The 17,907-nt window shown below is 36.7% G+C and overlaps 1 protein-coding gene across 1 annotated transcript; it reads right to left on the minus strand.

Annotated features, from left to right (window-relative positions):
• Nucleotides 1–3,058: 3,058 nt before the first annotated feature.
• On the minus strand, nt 3,059–7,023 carry LOC116264729 (NAC domain-containing protein 78-like). Its single transcript, XM_031645089.2, has 4 exons — nt 6,855–7,023; nt 5,427–5,722; nt 4,658–4,996; nt 3,059–3,639 (listed from the first exon to the last, which is right to left on the minus strand). The coding sequence occupies exons 1-4, from the start codon at nt 7,009–7,011 to the stop codon at nt 3,298–3,300; spliced, it is 1,134 nt and encodes a 377-aa protein (XP_031500949.1). The 5' UTR covers nt 7,012–7,023; the 3' UTR covers nt 3,059–3,297.
• Between the last annotated feature and the right edge of the window lie 10,884 nt (nt 7,024–17,907).

The following is a 17,907-nucleotide window of genomic DNA, read 5'->3' on the forward strand; positions in this document are numbered from 1 at the left end:
TCCTGTAAGAAACAGGGATGTGTTGCTCAACACACACAAGAAGTAGAATATGTAGCATGTAATGTTGCTACCACATTTGTTGTCTGGATAAATCGGTTCTTGAAAGACTTAAAATTAAATCTTGATCATGAACCAGTTCAACTATATTGTGATAATCAGGCAGCGATATCACTTATGAAAAATGGAGCTGTGAGCTCGAAGAGTAAACATATAATGGTGAAATACCATTATGTTCACGAAATGATTGAGAAAAATGAAATCTCAGTTGAATACATGTCTACCAATGACATGGTACCAGATCCCCTTACCAAGAAAATATCAGAAGACTTGTTTACCAAGCATGTAGTCCATATGGGGTTGAGATATATTTGAAAAATTATGATGGACAAACCAATGATGGAAAACCTCGTAACTTAGAAACAGAAAACCCACATAAAGTGGAAGCAAACTATCGGTCTCATGGCCAAGTGGGAGATGTTTGGTAGTGGCCTTGAGCCTGATCTCTTTCCCTCTATAACTGCAAAGGAGATCCTACAGTTATGGAATTAAAACAGGAAATAAATCAAATATTAAAGTTCCGTTTAAATTCTTACCATAAGTCTTCATGCCATAACCGTAGCTGGGATTTGGGGAAATCCTGAGAGGCGGTCTATAAAGCCCAGCCTCTATTCATCTAACAAGGATGGTTGAGAAATCAACTGCGCGTCTCTCAGAAGCAAACCCCCAAAATCAATTTCTCTCTTGTTTCTTTCTTCCTCTCTTGCTCACAGGTCTTGCATTTGACACGCTGTTGGTGGTGGACCTACTTCATAGACGCCGTTCCGCTGCTTAAGATTCAACAGTAGTTGCAAGGTCAATGGCCAGCTCAAACAAAAACTTTATTCCCCATTCTATAGGATGACACAGAGGAATACCTAGCCGGGGCTAGCCTGTCCCTAAGCATAGCTAGGCAAGATCCTTGGAGGCAGGAAGGGGGCGCCGACTCGTGGAGCTTCCTTGTCGATCACTTGGCGACCCTCAGCAGCAGTGGCCCCATCAGCTTGTATGAGAGCAATGCTTAGTAGACAGGATCAGAGGACAGACCAACCAGCAGTGCGAGTGGTAGTTCAGATCAGTAGTTGGACGTAGCCAACCAGCGGCTACACTAGTTCAGCCAATTTAGGACTTGTTCGTTGTACCAGCTTCATATCAAATCATTCCCCTACCGGTGGTAGAGGATCTCTAGACGGAAGAGAGTAGTGCCGACCTTAACAAAGAAGTAGAACTGAGACTGTCGCATCCCTCACAGCCATTCGGTGGCTGAGCCTGAAGTGCGTTGCCAAGGTGCTAGGAGAGCGTGGCAAAGCAGGTACCGTCTTGGGCCCAGATGAGGGCGAGGTTAAATGCTGAGGCGCCAGGAAACAAACATCTTGCTTCCATGCTGCCGAGGAACCAGGAAACAAAGATCGTTCAACTTCTCCTTTTTGTTCTTTCAATTCCTATGGTGGTTGAAGTGGTTAATATGAAGCTTCTCCTTTTTGCAGACTTTTAACATTCCTCTTTCACTTTTGCCGAAAAGATCTTGCTTCCATGCTCCCTTGTATGATTCATTTTTCACCTTAATTGCATTTTGAATGCAAGAATTAACACACAATTTAGTGCTTGTTAATATAATGTTAACAGGAAAGGCTGGTAAAGGCACTCTTGCGAATTAGTAAACACAGAAGAGTAACATTAAATAAGCAAGAACAGAATATGGTAATTTTCTTCTGTAAATTGTTTACGTGACAGCCTGTTTATTGTGTTAACTTTGTAGTTTAGACATACTGTTCCACTTGAATTTCTTTTCAAGGTTGCCCGCCAAGTAAGGTCATGTATTCCATTCTATGTCAAAGGTCATCATGAATGGAAACAAGATATAAGCTGGATGGATAGGACTATACAACGGAAAGCTAGGAGATAGCGACAGTTTTGGCTGTTGTCACTAAACATAATTATTGGTGCCTTAATATTTTGTATTGTAGTTGTGCTCCAATATGAAAATTGTCTAATACCTAAGAACGTAAGGTTTTCTAAGTTCTAGCAGTTGCGATCTAGTGATGGAAATGATTTATGGCATGACAATTATAGCAATGGCATTAACCATCAAGAGGACAATGAGGGAAACTTATATTTTTTCCTTATGAAACCTTTGAATAAAATGACGCGACAGCAATGCCACCTCCAGACATCTACTCTGAAAATCCATAATATGAAGACAACGATAGCAATGGCATATAACCATCAAGAGGACAATGAGGGAAACTTATATTTTTTCCTTATGAAACCTTTGAATAAAATGACAGCGACAACAATGCCACCTCCAGACATCTACTCTGAAAATCTATAATATGAAGACAACGAGGTGCCAATGAAGGTTGATTACGCAGATGTTGCCAACACCTCTAGAAATAGATGAAGGAGATCATCACAAGGGCCTGGGAGCAGAATTTTTGTAGAAATGTATAACTAAGACATAATATTTGAACAAATAACAAAATACTGCGCAACTTTTAAAAGTTGAGCAGTGGGTGTTCAAATTTTCAGAGAAATTTACAAGGAACCACCTACTGATACAAAAAAATATTTTGATATAAAATGGCCAACTACCTTTTATAGAAATCACTGCTCATGAAAGATATTTTTTCTTTTCTTTGTGGAGGTTATTTTCTTATATGTTTTATATCAAAAACTAATGTTTTTATTAGTAAGAGCACCTATTTAATTATCAGCTTAATTTTAAGGTCCAGTGGTGATTTATTTTCCACTCAAATTTTGGGCACCATTTTTGCAATTTTTTATTTTGTAGGCAAGCAATGTATGTCATAAGCAAATTGGGTGTGCATTTTTTTTACAGGTATCCGTGGGATTGGGAGTCATTTCTCGCATTTCGCAAAGCTTGTATTCTTGCATTACTGCCTTGTTATGTAAACAGACGCTGTCATGGGATAAAGAACAAACAGTAGATATGCCATTAAATGACAACCAGTTCATAGTTACACGTCTTCTTCAGTTCATACCTACACAGCTATTGCCGGAGAAGATTTTTCTTTTTATTTTACTTCTCAATCAGTTAATATACAAAAAAAACCACGTTTACAGACACTTCCCCAAGCTCTTTTGACCTTAACAAATTCCTGCAAGTAAAAAACTCCAGCACTAAATCGTACTTATCAATTGCTTCTGCACAATTGTTCTAACTTCATTTTTTTTCTTTCAAACATGCATCTCTCTATTTCACGATGCACATGAAATCCCACTTATATATGTAATTTGGTATCAAGCGCTTGGTTTGGAGTTGTGAACATATTTTCCAGGGATCGATGCGTGCTTCCCTTGAACTTCTTGGTGTGGAAACGCGGACGTAGTTTCCATTGAAGAGTGCCTGTCGCTCCAGAAGGACAGAGAATTTGATTGATTTGTATCGTGAGATGCACATGATGACGCTACGTGCAGCAAGATCTCCTCCACTAAACTGGATTCCTCCCCATAGTTCCTTGTCCACTTCCTCCAATCTAACGTGTCCATTGGGGGAAAATCCGATAATTCCAAGGGTGGATAACAAAGTTCTGTCTTTGACGCAATACCTTCCATCTCCATATCCTTAGGATCATCAAACATCTAAATCATGCAAAGAGTTAGCGATGCATTTAACAGATATACGTGAATCGTGTGGTAGGAAACACAAAGTAAGTCAGCCAATTTTCAATTTACCATGTGTCGTTTGATCCATATTAATTGAAATCAACTGTTCATGTAACGCCCGAATGAAGCCACTGAACTAAAACATGGTTGTAATAAGAAAGTAGAAGTAAACACATTGGCATACGCCGATTAAGTTAGTGGCAACTTCAAGTGTGTAGCTTTGGTAGTTTGGTTTTGTCTCTTTCCTAAGATGCCTAGGGTATTCAATTTCTCTCTCTCTCTCTCTCTCTCTCTCATATATATATATATATATATATAGACACACACACAGACTTGCCAATTTCAACTCTATGAAGTGTGGATTTGGATAAAAAAATACTCTAGCCTCTCATAGCACACTGCTAGATGTATTGCAGGTGTGTTTAAATGCATCAGGTCAGCTGTGATTAGATGGATCTCAAGATGGTCGGAGGATTTCAACTCCTCTATATATATAGGAATTAAAATTAGCTGGTTGCCAATTTTTTTCTCATGACAAATTATTTGAAACCATGGCTAAAATCATCATGCAATGGAAATACCAGCAAGAGTTTACGGTATAAAAATGATATATGGTGCCACAGTTCTCAAACATTTTATCATCCGACAACATCTAGCAGCCGGCATATTTTTTTTTTTCTTACGTGTATATATATATATATATATACACACACACGCTGTGTTGATGCCAAGCTCAAGAATCTATAATGTCAACCAATATTGACTAATGAAGGCCGGTGTTCTATTATAAAATTTAGAGCACTGTTGACATGCTTTGACATTATTTGGCTAAAATAAACGTATGTCCCAATTTCACTGGGTACTCAAACTAATGCAAAAACCAATTAAGTGCAGTATCTTGTAATACTAGTGAATTTTTTGAGTCCCAAGATTCAAATTTTAGTGCATGCAATTCAAATTGAGATCACCTAACAAGGGTAAGTAGTTCCATTACCTCTTGCTGATACAGGTGTGAGTGTCTTATATCAGTAGAACAAATGGTCCCCTCATCCACTACATTAGAAGGCCCTTCGTTGTGTTCTTCAAAGACGTCTTTCATGTTTTCTGATGAGGAGGCATCAGACTGGAGCTTCAATACTACAGGCTTATTGGTAGGGCTTCCCATTAGTTCCGGTGAACAATCAGTAGTGTTACTGTCTATACCGACAGAATTTCGTAGCAGATAGTCCTCACTTATCCAGTATGGTTGTTCATCAAAAGGTTCATCATGTTGGTCTCCTGGTTTAGGACTCAGCCCGCTCTTCTTAAATACTCTGCATAGTGCGTAGGACTCCTGCATGCACATCAATGAACAAGACCCATCTATTAATTAGAAACCTAATGAACTTTTCCGCTGAGTAAAAGCATTAATCCCACCATCTTAATGAAAGCCAAAGCTTCATCCCCCACTCTTCCCCTTGCTGCAAGAGTCCAGAGCGGTATCGATACCAGGCGTGGATATCTCCACATGCTTCAACTTGCATGTAGAAACCCACTATCCTTGTATGATATCGGAGCATAGTCCCCCATGGATCAAACTGCATAACACAACCCATCCCGCCCATTTGATCTATACCCGTCGGGACGGAACCTAATGACCTTGAAAATGAAAGACATAAATACGAATTGAAAGGTAAAATTATGAGTTGCTTTAGTATATCTACTGAAAGACCATCAAAGGGAACTTGGAGTAACCACATGATGTCAATTAATTTACTGATCACCTGTAAGGAGGAGCTCATATGGCATTGGTGATCGACGAGGCGGTACTCGTGCATTACCCAATCTGTGCGAATGCCATGGGGCGCACGGCCTCTGTAATAGACCAATGTCTTCTTCATGCCAACCGAGGTTGAACATGTATGGGGAAGGGACTGAGAAGCAACCTTACGATCCTTGCCTGTGGCCTTCCAGTATCCTGCCTTTGTAGCACGGTTCGTTCTCGACCCGTTGGGATACTTTCGATCCCTTGGGCTGAAGAAAAACCATTCCAGGTCTCTTCCAGGCAAGAATGATTTGTCTGCACCAGGAGGATAAAATGGTAATTAAAACAGTTCTTGCCACTAGATTGGCTTGGTGATTCTTCACTCCTTTCTATCAAGTGCAAGTTATCAAATTATAATAATTAGCTTAACCGCTGTGAACTTACTTTCTCCCACGTGAGTTTATTTTCCACAAATTTGTCATATTTAACCTAGCTCGCATTATATAGAAGCCATATGGTACTTAATCATGATATTGTAATTAACAAATTCGTAGTCCAGATTTAGAGTTTCAATCGGAGGACGGATATATTGTGCATATATAATTTAAGTAACTTGGTTCAGGAAATTAGTAGACGCTGAACAGTTTTAGCAAGTTAGAAGCTTTTTTCTGCTCACAAAAACGATATGTGGAACTGTACTAATTATTCATTTGGTAATAATAAACAAGAAGAAGATTTGCTGGCGTTTGCTTTTTAAGATGCAATGCATTCAAAACCAAGGAAGTCAAAGTCACATACATGCACCCAATTACCCTCAACAAAATAGAATGTCATCATCTTTTGTGGGATCACTCTAAACAACAATCATAATCTTGTTTATCTTTCTCTTGAGATAAACTGAAATCCTCCAGTCATCTTCAGCTCTATCCAACCATGGCCACCCGATACATTGCATTGGGCAGGAGCGATTATATACAATGCCCAATGTAATGTATCAGATAGTATGTTGTGAGAAACTATGAGATAATTTTTCCATCTAAATCTGAATGGAGAAGTCCACAATCCACTATATATATATATATATATATATATATATATATATATATATATATATATATATATATATGTATGTATCGGTGGATTTTTCGAGCTGTATGTATGCTCTCGCTTCTCAACCAGATAGCCCCATATGAGGCCAAAGCATCTGGACAGTCAAAATTATAGACCCAAAATAGAATTCCATATTTGAGCAGTTACTCAGAACAACAATCAACATATTGTTTGTCCTTCCCTGGAGATGCATTATTGTGGATTCCATGCTGCCGCTTTCTAAAGAATAAAAACTTTTATGTCAATTTGTTGGTAGTCTGTAAAATACAGAAATTGCTATTCTTTTGAGGCGAGAGAGAGAGAGAGAGAGAAAGAGAAAGGGGGAGAGAGAGCGAACCCGGTAGCTCCCACGGCTCGCACTTGTAGAGATCAACCTCTGGAATGATGTCGAGGTCGATGGAGAGGCCATGGATCTTTCTATCGAGGTAGTATGCCACCAGCTCCTCATCCGTTGGGTGGAAACGGAAACCTGGTGGAAGAGTGACTGGGGACATCTGCCCTGCTGCACCAATAGAATTGGGGTAGAGAGAGAGGAGAGGGAGAGAAGGTGGCATATAAGCAGGAGGGTGGGCATCGACTAGCGCCATTGCCTGATATTTTATGACTTGAACTTTGCCTTGCCCTCTTTCAAGAAATACAATGTTACCATTCCCTCTCTTTCTCTCCATGTGGAGCGTGCTGAATACTTCCGATACCTTTACAAATTCTCTTAGAACTTAAATTTTCTTGCAAGTTGCCGATGCTGTTAGTGTAATTAAAAAAAAATCAAATTTTGTCGAATTTCATCATTTTTTTCTTTAGCTTTTAGCTTTTGAAACTGCCTTCACTTTATTATGATTTTCCACAAAATGTGATGAGAAAATTAACGATCTCTTACTTTATAAGGCAATCTATGTAATTTTTATTAGCAATCGAATACTTTGGTTGCGGCCGGGGAGCTCGGGAGAGGTGTTAACAAGTTTGACCTCAAACCAGGTTGATGCACATTCAATGCAGACCATGAACTTTTCGTAGGGAGTTATAAATCGAAATACCAATATTCATAAATTCTCTCATTACCCAAAGCCAATGCAAGATAGGTCTTCAATTTTTCCGCGTAAGAATCCAGAGATGCTATGCTCTCAGGTATTGGAGTAGATCTGCTTTTGCATATTAACTCCCTGACATCTTTCAATTGGAAGGTTTCAATTAAGTGCCGCTTACTAAATTTATATATATATCCCAGACCACTTAGATCAGGGATAGAAGCCAGGCCTTATAAATTCTTGTAAAAAATGGTTTTCAACAAAATGTGAACATTCTATTATGTTTGTGAATACTAATTCAACATAATGAACATTCTATTATTTGCTTTAATTTAAGTTACTTTTAAGAAAACGCTTATTTTTCTACTACCAGAAAATTGTTCCTAATAGCCGTTCATTTTTTTATTACTAAAAAACATGTTAAACTCAAGAAACGACTGACTTAGTGTATGATTCTTATTAACATGTTGTTAAGATCATATCTATACAGTTAGAAAATTTAAAAAAACGTTTACCAATCAACTTTTTATGGTTTTTGTTTGTGTCTGGGATCTACCAATTACTTTATCTATATATATGTGTGTGTAAAAGAAAACGATATTATATGGAAATCAACTGACTTAGTGGAAGTTAGGACATAAATATCGAGCCCATGAAATATAATTGGTTAACCGGAGGTCCTCAAGTTGAAATGAAGGAGGGATAGTTTTGTTAAGGCGGTGAAGAAGCAAGGGCATAGTCCTACAGAGGGCATGGCGTAGGGTTGTTCCCTCGAGGTAGACTTCACTTTTTCTTTTGTAGATTCTTCTCAAATAACGTTTGGTGGAAGCCCCCACCAGCACGGCCAGGGTCGACGGAGGGATAAGAAGCTTCTCTCTCTTTTCCCCGCCCTCTTCTCCCTTTTGTCTGCTAAGAAACTAGCACTATCACGAGCCTACGTTAAAAGGGCTCCTGTGGGGCCCGCCACAGCCCCTATAGCCCACGCTCGGTTCGGACGCTCTTTTAATTTCCATTAATATTCTAATCGGTATTGTTTATTAGAGCTCATTCCAAGTTTTAATTTTCGTGCATTAATTCTTCCATTTATATATTTTGTTCTATTAATTTCTTGGAGAAGATAAGGAATTTGATATCTTTGTATAGTCTCATAATTTAATTAAAGAGAATTGAGATGCAAATTTGAAAATATATACATTAAAATGCGCTAAGTGTTGTTCCGTGGTGAAAATATTTCTAATCAGATGCATGGTGATCATAATGCGCACGCATTATTCTATTTAGGGGAGCTGCATCAATCCACTTAATTTCTTCAAGCCATTTTTTTTTAATGTTTAAAAACCGTCTTTCATCCCTATACTATATTATTATATACTATATCATTATGCCTTCAATGTTGTAACTTGCTTCAAGCTTCATGACTTAGGTAGTCTTAAAGCATCCACATTCGGGTTTCAGGCTTGTCGTCTTTTGCAACTCGTATAAATAACACGTAAGAGAGTGACAATGACCATGACATCCAAACCTCAAATTAACCACTTGAAGTGTCATTGATGTGTCTAAGCGCTTTAATTGAACATCTCAATGCCTTATTAAGAGCCAAATTATGAACGAAAATCGAAGTTTGCAGTTGCTGCCAGCCAGTACATATTTTGAAATTAGCGATCGATCTATTCGGTACCAAGCTTTTTGTTAGTGTCGATCATACCAAATATGATCCTGACCCAACCTCCAATGTGCTTGGCTGTCCCGGATTTGACCAAGTGAGAACCTTGATTGTAACGCCAATATCGATGCACCACATTTGTTTTTATCAACTGAAAGCGAATATGTAGAGAAGGTAAGATGGTGATTATGTATTATCTGTAACTTCAACCAATGCATAAGAGCTGACGACTGCCGGAACTCCAAGCTCATCTTGCATGAGCTAAGGCACCCCGGATAGTAAACACTAGGGGAACCAAAAATTTTCGGTGGAGGGGTTCAACAACTTTAATGTTTTTAGGGCACATATATATAGACAATCAAATATATACCATTGTTAACGTCAAAATAAATAAAGTTTGTGTATATGAATGTATAACAAGCAAGTTAAGCTCGAGTTGAGCTTCACAAAGTGAGTTCAGCTTGATAAATAGAGTCGGACTCGACCCTACTCGTTTTAAGCTTGTGTCGCTTGATTTGAATATATTTTCTTTAAGTGAACATGAAAATCATAAAAAGTGTTAAAATTTATAAAAAAAATTGACATGTCCCTAAAGATTAACAGACAGGAAAGACACAAGCAAATTGAGTTTAAACAAGTCGATTGAGCTCATGTAACTCAAGCTTGACTTGTTTATAACTCAAGTTTTAACTTAAGCTCAAGTCAATGTTAAACGGGGCGAGTTGGAGTTGAGCCTGAATTGGCTTGTCTTGTTTCCTACAAATAAAGCCTTGGGAACTTTTTAATCTACTCTAATTTAGAGAGCCAATAAAATTAAAACAAAAATAATCTTCATCTTTTATTTATCCCTCACTGGTAAAAGCAAGACAAGATCTACGAACACTGACGTTTAACACCCAGGATATCACCTGACGGACATCTCAAGCAGAATGTGGTCCTATCAAAAAACAAACAAACAAAAAGAGAAAAGAAAGGTGATGGATGAGAGCCTTAGCCTGAGCACCTTAGATTTTCAAAGTTGATGGTCCAGATCGTGATCCCTTCCAATAAGATACATAAGCTTTGTTCTCCTGTTATCATGTTCTCTCCCCCAGCTTTTGAGCCCCAAACTGGAGGTGAAAAAATAAAGAAAGAAAAGCAAAGAAGAGAAAAGAATGTGCATTTGATCCAAGGTTTGTAGAAGCTGCTCTTTAAGGCCCCACCTCCACCTCATTGCCAAGTGGGTACACGTCTATCTCCCCCTGCTTTTTCCTGTGCTCATCCCTTTCCCTTGTTGATTTGAGATTAAACAACAGTTTCTTTGGCATAAGCAAAGGCAATGTGAAGGCCTTTGGTGCAAATGGGTCTCAAAAAAATTGACTAGTCATGTAAGGACCTTTGCTTTAGGCGCGGTTGATGACCTAAGCAGCCGACGGCCTCCATGGGTTCAGACTAATTCAAAGGGGAAAAGGTGTAGGTGGTGGTCTTTTGTGTGAACGCGGCCTCAAGGTGCAGTGTGGCTTGGCGTTCACATCATGGAACAGTGGCAGTGTTCAGAGGGAAAGCAAAAGGAGGGGTGGGCCGATGAAGGTGAGGAGGAGATAAAAGAGCACAAAGAGGCCGGGAAAGCAAAAGGGGGAAAACGGAGGGGATGAAAAGAGTGGTGATCATCGATATTGGAAGGATTGATCGGTGTCGCCCTGGCTTTTGCCGAAAGATCCTTTCGCGCCTTTGGTAACGCCTCCCATCATATGATTCGCTTCCTACGCCCCCAATCATGATGTGAAGATGAAGGAACACCTTTTTTTACTTCTCAATTTGATTGGATTCTTGCTTCTTTTTCATGAATCAATATGCAAATTACTGATTCTACACAAACAAACATATTTATATATATGGGTTGCACAAAGATTGGAGAGGAGGCTGGCATGCAGCTGGTTTCCTTTTCGAATCATTGGTGAATCCACCTCTGTGCTGTAAAAGGGGGGTCACCGACATGCAAACTGAAGCATGATAAGTGCAGCATCCGAAGACACCATAAGCAGGTGGGCAGCATCCGAAGACACCATAAGCAGGTCATGTACCCTACATAGACGAGGGGTTGGGTGAAAGTTTTGGCTCTCTTTTAAGTGGTAGAATGAAATACTTCTGATCACCTAAAAAAAATATACATTTATTATTAATGAATGCATTAATCAATGTATATGGTTGGGGCAGAAGAAGCAGGAGTTGGCATCGTGTGGGAAACACCAATAAAAAAATGCTTAATATTCTATTGATATTTAGAGTACTTTTTCTTGTTTATATATATACCAACCCCTTAAAAATTTAAACTTTTATAACTAGTGCTCTTTACCCGGAATTTTCTGGCTCCACCCTGTTGTGTGTGTTTGTGTGGGAATGGGGGGAAAGAGGAAGAGCACATAAATGTATCAATAGAGGGGTGTGTGTGTGTAATATAGGTGCATCCTTTACACCTTGGCTTACACATGGAGAGAGGCTTTTCCGCATAAAGCATTCACATTACAAATTATGGAATCAATATCCTAAAGGGATTGGAGCGGCCCATTTTACATATCCATTGGATCCTCTATGATGGCCCACATTATACCTCCATATATGGTTTTTGTCATATTCTAACTGCCTTTCGTGACTAAAGACAGTGGGGGGCATTTGAAAGTTACCAAAATTCTAAACCAAGTCCTTGAATTTTCCTTTTTATAATTTTGAAATTACTAGTTGGGAATGAAAATGACTATCTAAGTTGACTAAAAGTGATGCAGCGATCTTTGGGTTCACGTCCCTGTTTATGTTGAGCCTTTCACTTGCTCTTTGTAGCTTCAAATGTAAACTGTTGTGACAGTTTTCTTTTGTTTTCTAGAATTTCTTTTTTGACTCCTTAGCTATTCACAGTCATTATATGAGCAAGCTGCATGGTTCCCAAGGGGATTGGTTCTGGGGGATCAAATTGAGGGCCAACTCTCTGTGCTGCAAACGAGGACCCACCAATGTGCAAGTTGGAGCACCGCATCTCGAGGCACCGATGCAGGCCCTGTTCCTCATGGGATGAGGGGTATAGCGAGGCCAGCTTCGGCCTTCTTTCAGGCAGTGGGTCAAACGCCACTGACCTGAAGGCATGGACTGGCTCCAAAACAAAAGTATCTTCTGACTTTTATTTGTGTGTTTTCTGTTAATCTATTTTCACCATCTAGGTTACGTCCAACAGTTGTATTTCAAAAACTAGTGTGAAAATGTTATTGTGTGATTATATAATTTTCCTAATTTTTGGGCATATCTTATTGTTAGGGGTACCTAATTTTGTTTTGGTCATATATATGCTACATTTTCTTACTTAGCACAATGAACAGCAATTATTTATTTCCCATGAAAGAAACTCTTTATGAATGGATTGGCTTTTAAGTCTATTCTATAGGCTCTTAAACTGTTCTTTTGCATTTTTCAAAAATGAAATATGAAAATTTAAGTGAAAGTGCATATTATGGAGAATCAGAAACATTGAATGTGATCACATTAAATTTACATGTTTGAAATATAGTTCTGGAGTTAGCATTTCAATAAGAGGGCCTACAATCATTTCTTTAATTTCAATGTTATTGATACCCATTTGTTGATTCTCTACCTGTTCATTAACAAAATGTACTTCAAATTTCATATGCTTATATGAAGCAATGCTCTTGATATTTTAAGAGAAAGACATTCTATATCATTATCACAATAAACCTTCAGTGCTTTCTAATACACTCAAATATCGCCTTAACCTATGATATCATGAACTTCATAAACCATGTTAAATGTAATTTAATAAATTCAACCTCCAATGTGTGCATAACAGTATAGACTACTTCCATCTCTTCAAAGAGAACTTGTCACTAACTTGCACATCTTATAGTATACTTTCTGCCATGAAGGCATGCTCTTAAATGAGCATCTTAATAGCTGGCCAATATCCTTTTCTTGAAGCCAAGTCCAGAACTATATGTCATTAAACCACCACAAAAGGAAATAAGGCTAAAACCACTAATAGTAACTCAATTATCACTAAAAATGAGGAAGGATAACCTTATCTTTACATGCACATGCAAAGAAAAAATAAAAATGGTAAATGTAAGGCCTTTTATTATTTGCAGATTCTCAAATAGGTATAGAGGGGCATTAGAGTTTCCCTTTAGTGAAGACCTCTAATAGGCATAATTATTTCACTTTTCTCAAATTTAAAACTGGTAAAACTCAAAAAATTGTGCAAAATGGGAGCATCCTCATAAGCCACCTTTCAATGCTCATGTGACGTGCTATAATATGTATCCTCCATTTTAGCTTAATTTATAAACACAATTAAGAATTTCTTTGCTACATTGTTTCATAAAGTTGTGCACAATATAAATGCTATACATACATATTAGAATGATTATGTAAACATGCTTATTAATCAATACATTTCTGGTCATTTCGGTGATATAAACACATCTTACTCTTGATGGTTTACCATGCAAAATTCTAATATTGCCTATTACCTGATCATGATCATTCTTCATACACAAAAATGAATGCATATAATGTAACAACTTAATCTATTTCACTAGTGTGAAATGTCATTGTTTGATTATTTATTGTCCTAATTTTTGTGCATGTCTTATTGGTAGGGATACCTAGTTCTGTTTAGATCTTATGCTACATTTTCTTTCTTGGCAAACTTATCAGCAATCATTTATTCACCATGAAAGAAACTCTTTATGAATGGATTGCTATTCTGTAGGCTATTAAATTGTTCTTTTGCATTTATCTAAACTGAAATATGAAAACTTAATTCAGCACATATTTTGGAGAATCCGAATATTCAATATGATCACAATAAATTTACATGTTAAAAATATAATGCTGGTGTTAGAAGTTCAATCACTCATACCATGTCTTATGACCTAAACTAAACCATTTTTCTAGTATCAATGACCATGACCATTGCCAATGATAATGAATAGGGTAGAATGGAATAACTACATTTGATAGATGGAATTTATTGTTTCCATTGATGCAAATCCAATTGCCTTGATTTGAATTTGGAGTAATAGAGATTCCTCATTGATAGCAAATGGTTTTCCACTAAGCTGGGGAATAATATTCAAAAAGCAAAAAAAAAAAAAAAAAAAATTTGCTCCCGTTATTGTAAGAATGGACTGATATGATCAGCTGCCAAGCCAACCTTCATAATTACATACCTTCACTATATGAATAAATTTTGTTGTGAAAAAACTATATTATTCACTACTTATATAGGATTGTTTCCTTTACTTCTTATTATGTTTCATTTAATTCTTTTTTACTTAATTTTATTTTATTTTTTTTACGATGGAATTTAATTTTTGTTAGTTTTAGTGATATCTTAGTCTTAGATTTAAGTAGTTTGTGTTTGAATATGTCTACTGAGTTTTAGATGTCCATTTTAGGGTTAGATAGTAAAGTTCAGCTTTTTCTTGTGATTAAAGTTAGTTAATTTCGTATCATCTAGGTTTGTGTTAAGCATCTTAATTGTGCATTTAGGTATTTAGGTAACTGCATTTATTTTAGCTTGAGTTAGGTCTTGCATTCACATTTAGGTTAGTATATAGTCACACTAAGAATTATGTTTCTTTTGTTTTCCTTTCTTATTTCAGGTTTGAGTGATCAGGTAGGAGAAATTCCAAAAAGGATTATATCATCTACCAAAGCAAGGATATCATTGAAGTGTTTGCTATCCTTGGAGCATTAAAATCTCTCAAGTTTAGATTTTTTGTGTTAAACTTGATTTTGTGTACTTTTCTTTTACCTAGACTTATTTGAACATTTTAATTCTTGAATCAATAAAGTATTAGTTATGAATCGCCCTCTCAATTCATTTACCATTTCTTGAGTTCGACTTAGACGTCATTGGGTGGAATCCAAATACATATATTTGATTGAAGGTTTCCACTAGATCTCATTGGAAAATATTTCCTTAATTGGTCTATACTTCAAAACTACATAAATGACTTTGAACTATGAAGGAATTCTAAAGTAGGGCTTCTCTTATCTTTTAGTTAGTTATTTCATATGGGTTCTAATATAACTAATAAACATAGGAATCAACATAGTTAACAAACATAGGGCACATCTACTTGAAATTGTGCTTTCTTTGTGTGATTTGCTCTATTATTTAAGTAAAGCTTTTTTAGGCAAGTTACTTTAGAGTTTGCATGCTTTAGTCGTCTTGGTGATTGATTTTAATTGTGTGAGGAGCTGAAAATTAAGTTTGTTGGTTCATAATTTTCTGCAAATTGTTATTAGACTTAGAAGTTCACTTTTAATTGTCAAATGGTTTTCAAAAATTCAGATTTTTGGATGTTTGTCCATTCCCTGACATATTTATAACTCAAATCAAGGTTTGCTTGGCAAAATTCTATTCAGAAAGCCAAGCTTTTAACATGTTTTTTTGAAAGACTATAAAAAGTAATTGTTTTTGTCCCTATTTGACGCCAGAAGTATCCTTTCTATAGAGGTTAGACACCAAGTTTTTATCTAATTTCTGGGTAGAAAATTCTAATTATTAAAATATACTTATAAAAGTTCAATTTTTTTTTGGAGTTTTGGTTTAAAATATATAGATTTTTAAATCTCCCCCATTTTTGTTCTCCTAAAAGCAAAATTATATATCATCTAAAATTTGGGCTTTGTTGCCTTGTTTTTAACTATATATAGAAAACATACTTTCAATTACTTATTTTTTTGTATTTTTCTTAGCCTTGTCAGTTTCTTGAGTTAATTCTTTTGATTTTTACGTCCTTCATTGTATTTTATACAGCACTAAACCCACCATAAATCACAAGTCTCTGACTTGACACAGAGGATGCTTTGTGTTATTTTCTTTCTTTTTTTTTTCGGTTTATGTGATTTTCATTACTAATTGTGAACATAACTAGCAATTTTTGTGTTTCCAGTTGAGTGCATATTTCATGGTTCAATATTAGGCATGGGTAGATAACCATGTGAGAAGTTTATATGAACCTTTGTGGTTCTTCACCTTAAGCTTTGTTGGATATACACCCTAGAAGGTATTCCCCAACCTCACCTAATAGAAAATATGCCCCTCAGATGTGCACATTGTGTGAGAGCTACAACAATTTTGATTTTTGGCAACCGCCCAAGCCATTGCTACTTCTTGTATTTGCGACGGCCAAAATTCCATCACAACAAGTTGTGTTGCTAAAACTAATATAGATGGTTTTAGTTACTTTAGGGTATCATTATAGTGTCTGAATTGGTCAACATAATTTTCCATTAAATAAGATGATGTTTAGTGATGGTCTTGGCTGTCACCAACATACTTTGGGGGGACAGATTTAGCCATCTTCATAGAGAACAAGGATGAAGGAATTTGCCGTCACCTAACATGGCATTTAGTGATGGTTTCAGCTGTCGTGTGACATAGTTTTCACGACTTGGCCATCACTTATGTTCAACAATCACACTGAATTTACACTTGTTTAGCTTAAATATATAAAACAAGTGGTCATACAAAGCAAGTTCTAGAAGAGAGAGAGAGAGCAACAATTCATAAAAATACTAATTTTTATTACTATGAAAAGCTTGTTACATAATGTACAAACTAAAAGTACAATAGCTGAATTCTTGTCATGTGCTGCTTAAGGAAACTAAACAATAAAGCAGTCATTTGCAGAAGTTAAATGTACAGTACCCCACTAGACCACCTGAGATCAAACTCTCAATATAGATGTACAAAAGCAGAATGTTCGGCCAGTTCCCATTTGCTCTGTACATATGTATTCACATTGGCCACAAATGAGCTGTGATTTAGCAGCATCTTATCACCTTATTCTAACAAAAATGCCAATCAATTACAATAGGCTCAAGCTTCTCAATACATGATCTTGGAAAGTAGAGGTCAAAATCCATGTGTAACTTTATCAGATCCACCAATGAATATACGGTGACCATGATCAATTGGAGGAACAGATTGGATAATGCATCTAATTGTATTTCTCCAAATTACTCTTTTACTAAAAGCTACATGATGTAAAAGATTCTTATGAGAAAAAAAAATGATACTAATGGAAAAACAGAAGCTGAGTTCGATTGCTTCCCACATTTAATGTGTCTCTCATCTCAACTCATCTAAACTGAGAAAGCCTGCAGTAATCATGTCAAACTTGGCCTGGAAAAATCAAGCTCAGTAATACCTTGAATGGAGCTAGCCTATTACCATTCATCCTATGATTATGATAACGAAGTTGGACTTGAATCAGCTTGATACCAAACCTGTCATAGTCACAATTATTTTAAACTTTCATGCAGGAATTCTAATAGGCATATATCCATTAATCAGATCTTATGATTCCAGCAGAGCTAATATAATAAATAGAACCAACTAGTTTGGCAGCAAGTAGCAACTCAAGCTCATATTTTTGTGGTCCCAATAACCTGGTCGTGTGTAAATCTTTTACAATTTATACATGGTCATAATCATCTAATGCAATCATATTTAAGAAGTTTAAATGGATGCTACTGAGTGGATATATAGAACAAGCAGTCTTCTATAAAAACTAGTAGATCAAATTTCCTAGGCCATGTTCATCAATTAAAGTAGGCACTCACTTCATTCATCAAATGCCCAACAAAGGAAAATCTGCACATCAAAACATAGAAGATGAATAGAGGAGTGCAGTATACCAATG

Source organism: Nymphaea colorata, chromosome 11, assembly GCF_008831285.2.
Source record: "Nymphaea colorata isolate Beijing-Zhang1983 chromosome 11, ASM883128v2, whole genome shotgun sequence".
In the NCBI taxonomy this organism is placed as follows: domain Eukaryota; kingdom Viridiplantae; phylum Streptophyta; class Magnoliopsida; order Nymphaeales; family Nymphaeaceae; genus Nymphaea; species Nymphaea colorata.

What these genes read in the sequence shown, in the direction of transcription:
- LOC116264729 (XM_031645089.2), bottom strand. Translation starts at nt 7,011, where the DNA reads ATGTCCCCAGTCACTCTTCCACCAGGTTTCCGTTTCCACCCAACGGAT. An exon ending in CGAGCCGTGGGAGCTACCGG is followed by an intron (nt 5,723 to 6,854) that starts GTTCGCTCTCTC and finishes CTCCTGGTGCAG; the next exon opens with ACAAATCATTCTTGCCTGGA. An exon ending in ATATGAGCTCCTCCTTACAG is followed by an intron (nt 4,997 to 5,426) that starts GTGATCAGTAAA and finishes ATGTGCATGCAG; the next exon opens with GAGTCCTACGCACTATGCAG.